General features: G+C 43.9%; 1 protein-coding gene across 1 annotated transcript in view; it reads right to left on the bottom strand.

The window, feature by feature from the left end:
* LOC102198506 (uncharacterized) overlaps window positions 1-3,847 on the bottom strand; it is a 23,592-nt gene extending 19,745 nt beyond the window's left edge. The window contains exon 1 of the mRNA XM_013909616.1: window positions 3,654-3,847. Within this exon, the coding sequence (XP_013765070.1) occupies window positions 3,654-3,677 (24 nt within the window). The 5' untranslated portion in view covers window positions 3,678-3,847. The remainder of the gene's footprint in view (window positions 1-3,653) is intronic.
* Between the last annotated feature and the right edge of the window lie 533 nt (window positions 3,848-4,380).

The raw sequence follows: 4,380 nt of genomic DNA, 5'->3' as shown, positions 1-4,380 counted from the left end.
ACAATGTTGCATGGAGATCAGGGGCAGTACCCCAGGACTGGCAGACCGGGGTGGTGGTCTCCATCTTTAAGAAGGGGGACCGGAGGGTGTGTTCTAACTACAGGTGTGTCTTGCCCATTGCAACGGGCCATTCGATCCCTATACAACCGTTGCAAGAGTTTGGTTCGCATTGCCGTCAATAAGTCGGACTCGTTCCCAGTGGGTGATGGGGTCCGCCAGGGCTGCCCTTTGTCACCGATTCTGTTCATAATTTTCTAGGCACAGCCAAGTGGCGGAGGGCTTTCATTTCGGTGGCCCCAGAATCTCGTCTCTGCTTTTCACGGATGATGTGGTTCTGTTGGCTTCATCGGGTGATGGCCTCCAGCTCGCTCTGGAATGGTTCGCAGCAGAGTGTGAAGCAGCAGGAATGAGGATCAGCACGTCCAAATCTGAGGCCATGATTCTCAGCCGGAAAACGGTGGAGTACCCACTCCGGGTCGGGGATGAGTTCCTGCCCCAAGTGGAGGAGTTCAAGTATCTCGGGGTCTTGTTCGCGAGTGATGAGAGAAGGGAGCCGGAAATCGACAGATGGGTTGCACCGGTCTGTCGTGGTGAAGAGGGAGGTCGGGGGAGAGGACATTAAGCCACTTTCACTCACTGGTCACTTTTTGAACCAGACCATTCTAGTATTAGGCTGGACGCCCTTTTGCTTACAGAGCTTCCTGAAATTGTCAGAGCTTCCTTAAATTGTCATGCCATATATTCAATAATGTACTGGAAAAATTCCTAGGAGATTTTGGTCCACATTTACATGATAGCGTCACACGGGTACTGCAGATTTATCGGCTGCACATCGAGGATGGGAATCTCCAATCCTGCTACATCGAAAATAAGCTCTGTTTGATTGAGGTCCAGTCTCTGTGGAGCCAATTTGAGTACAGGGAACTCATTGTCATGTTCAAGAAATCAGCTTGAGATGATTTCAGCTTCGTGACATGGCGTGTTATCCTGCATGGACAGCAGCAATACTCAGGTAGGCTGTGGTGGTTAAATCATGCTGAGTTGGTACTAATAAGTCCAAAGTATGCCAAGAAAATGTCCTCATCCCATTACATCACCAGCAGCAGGCTGAGCTGTTGCAGCATAGTCAAGAGTCATTAGACTAGGCAATGAGTTCACAACCTTCTGTTGTCCAATTTTGGTGAACTGAGAGGAGTGGCACCTGATGTGGTCTTCTGCTTCTGCTACCCATCTGCTTCAAGGTTCAACATCTTGTATATTCAGAGATGCTCTTCTGAAAACCTGGGTTGTAACAACTGGCTATTTGGGCCAATGTAACATTCTGGACAGTCTCCTTCAGCCTCCCATTGTAATGCTCGGTGTGAACTTCAGCAAGTCATCTCGACCATGCCTGCATGCCGCACAGCACTGAGTTGTGTCCATGAGATTGGTTAAATAAGATAGTTGCACTAACAACATTACAGTTTGGTATGGAAGCTGTTCTGCCAAAATAAAAACCCTTACTCTGTCCAATACTGTACTAACTGACACTCTGAAATCTTGTACAGCTGCTCACTCCTGACACTTTTCACTATTTGCTGATTGACTTTTCTTCTGCTCGTCAAACACATTTCATTGCAATGTTGACCCTGTGCCAAGTATGACAGATAAAAATAAATTTAAAAAAAAAAACAACCTAAAACTGAACATGAAACGGAACATGAAAAGCATTATGTAGTATTTTTAGATGCACTTGTATGACCTGTGTGTAAATGGTCCAAAGTGGTCCTCGGAGACTTCGATTTTTTTATTCTAGCAGCTGCAGCACCCCTAGTGTTTGAGAGTTGCCTAAAGAGTTAATATAAACATTTAATTCAAAGGTACATGGAAAACTGTTACAAGGGGCACAAGTATAGAAATATGTAAGAAAAAAAAAAAAAAGTACCCTTGAATCTATATTTGCTGTTGGTGGCCATCAAAGACAGACAATGACTTCACACCATTTTATATTTAAAAAAAAAAAAAAAAAACCTCCATGTCCACATTATCATTTTCCAACGTTTCGAAGAGTTGTTCATCCACACTGAAACGACTGAAAACCATTACGTTCCTGCACTGCGCATGCGTGAAACGCAAGATGATTCTGCATCATTTCAGTCTGCTGTTTATTTACTTTCCAGTGCTTTGAAACTTTGCAGCATAATGTCGAGGAAAAGCACAGTTTTTTGTTGTTTTTTTTAAATGAGAAGGTGGAGTTGTTGCTGCGAGTAACACAAGACTACAAAGTTGCAAAAGCACCATCTCAGTGTGGACGGAAGGCCAAAACTGAGAGAAAAAGATGTTTTCAAACAAAAACGCGTTAGTGTGGACATGGCCTTAATCTAGCCTCCAAGTGTCCAGAGCTGCGTCAGCTACTCATTTGTAGTTCAAGTAGTATTTGTATTCAAGTGGATTATTTATACCTTCACAGCTGTTGCTACAAAAAAAGCAACACGTTGTAGAGACACATCTGTACCATGAACTAGAGATGCGTCGGTCGCCCTCCCCCACTACTTCCAATAAGGAAGTAGTGGGGGAGGGTGTTCTCTCCCTCACCCTCTCGCCGCATGTGAGCCAGCCTTGTGTTTACGCTGAGCAGAAGGGGGAAGGGTGCAAAAAGCCTTGTGTTTGTGCTGAGTAGAGGGGGAAGGGGCTGAGTAGAGGAGGGGCAGTAGTTACACTTGCAGCAGCAGTACCACAGGAACAGAGCAGGGAGGTGAGAGAGAACGTGAGCAGGAGACACCAAGAGACAAGATCAACACAGTCATCTCTCTCTCTGCAAGTATAGACACTACCAGAAGGAATCCCTCACCAGATGTAGTACTGGAAGTGAGATACTACACTGATGAGCCCCTTTGCCAGAGAAGTGCAGACCCACTGAGATGGTAGGACAGGGGTGGGCAACTCCAGATCTCGAGGGCCGGTGTCCCTGCAGGTTTTAGATGAGTCCTTGAACCAACACAGCTGATTTAAATGGCTAAATTAGCTCCTCAAATGTCCTGAAGTTCTCCAGAGGCCTGGTAACGAACTAATCATGTGATTCAGGTGTGTTGACCCAAGGTGAGATCTAAAACCTGCAGGACACCGGCCCTCGGGGCCTGGAATTGCCCACCCCTGTGGTAGGAGAACAAGGCTTCCATTTATCCAGGTCTTACATTGTGGCAACATCAGTCCCTTTGAGAGAATCTGATCTGGTTTCTTCCTGATAGAAGAAACTGGATCAGCTCCTCAAAGCTGAGGCACTTGGTATTTCTAAATGCCAAACTTTACCTAAATTAAAAGATCTGGGTGTTCATTTATTTTTATTTACATAATAAAATATATATATTTTATATAATAAACCATTTAAAAAAAAAACAACAACATCTTTTTACATTACGAATTCATTTGTGCATAATTTTATATTGTTGTTGATAATAAATTAATTAAAGCAACAAAACAACATGAAGAGCCGCTCCGGAGCCGAAAGAGCTGGCTCTTTTTAGTGAATCGAGCCAATTAAGCCGGTTCTCAAAAAAGAGCCGGAATTCCCTCATCACTACCAGAAACCTTAGGACAGCCACGAGAGAAGCCTGGTCACGACGCCCGTTATCGCCGCGATACCCTGATATTGATACAACAATCAATGCACCCACCTGGCATTTAAAGCTGCACTCCATGTTCAGTTTACTGGTGCTGTAAACCAACTAAAAACTCTTCTCTCCAGACAGGAAATGTTTAAAAAAAAAAAAAACCCACACAAACAGGGGGGGGGAAAGTCATCTAAGATGAGCTCCAGTCCAAACACCAGCACACGGAGCGAAGTGTTTCGCTCTAACCTGGGCTTAGCTGGCGGGAGATTGCTTTTTAAAGCAGCAGCGGTCTGACTCCTCCCTCCTCTGACGCTCAGTTCGTACCGGCAGGAAGTTGTGTGTAAAACGCGGGCATGGAGAGAGAGTGTTGTTGTCGTTCTACCGCTTTTTGTCGGAGAATTTATTAGTACTCAAAGAAAATAAAGCATTTCAAATAATGTGTCGCTCCTGTAATGAAACGAAGAAGGCGACGTACTGTGAAACGCAACACAGTGTTGTTTTATGCAGGTGACATAAACGAGGAAAATATCCGTTCATTAACCCTCTGATGCATGAATTATGAAAGCCTTGGTCAAGATTTTTTTCTTAAGTGCTTTTATTCTTCTCAGGAGATGAAAAAAAATGTTCAACTCTTTTTTTCCCAAAAATATGTTTTTTTATAAAGTTATAAACTTGTCCACTCCAGTGGACTACATGCGCCTGAGCACTTAGCATGAAATACTGTGAATTTACTATAAAAATTAATTACCTTGTGTTCTATTGTAAATATACAAACACTTGTTTGCTTGTA

Source organism: Pundamilia nyererei, unplaced genomic scaffold, assembly GCF_000239375.1.
Source record: "Pundamilia nyererei isolate P.nyererei 1_Seehausen unplaced genomic scaffold, PunNye1.0 scaffold00028, whole genome shotgun sequence".
Taxonomy (NCBI): Eukaryota; Metazoa; Chordata; class Actinopteri; order Cichliformes; family Cichlidae; genus Pundamilia; species Pundamilia nyererei.
Note: the sequence above shows the minus strand (reverse complement) of the source record. Positions and strands in the feature narration are given on the sequence as shown.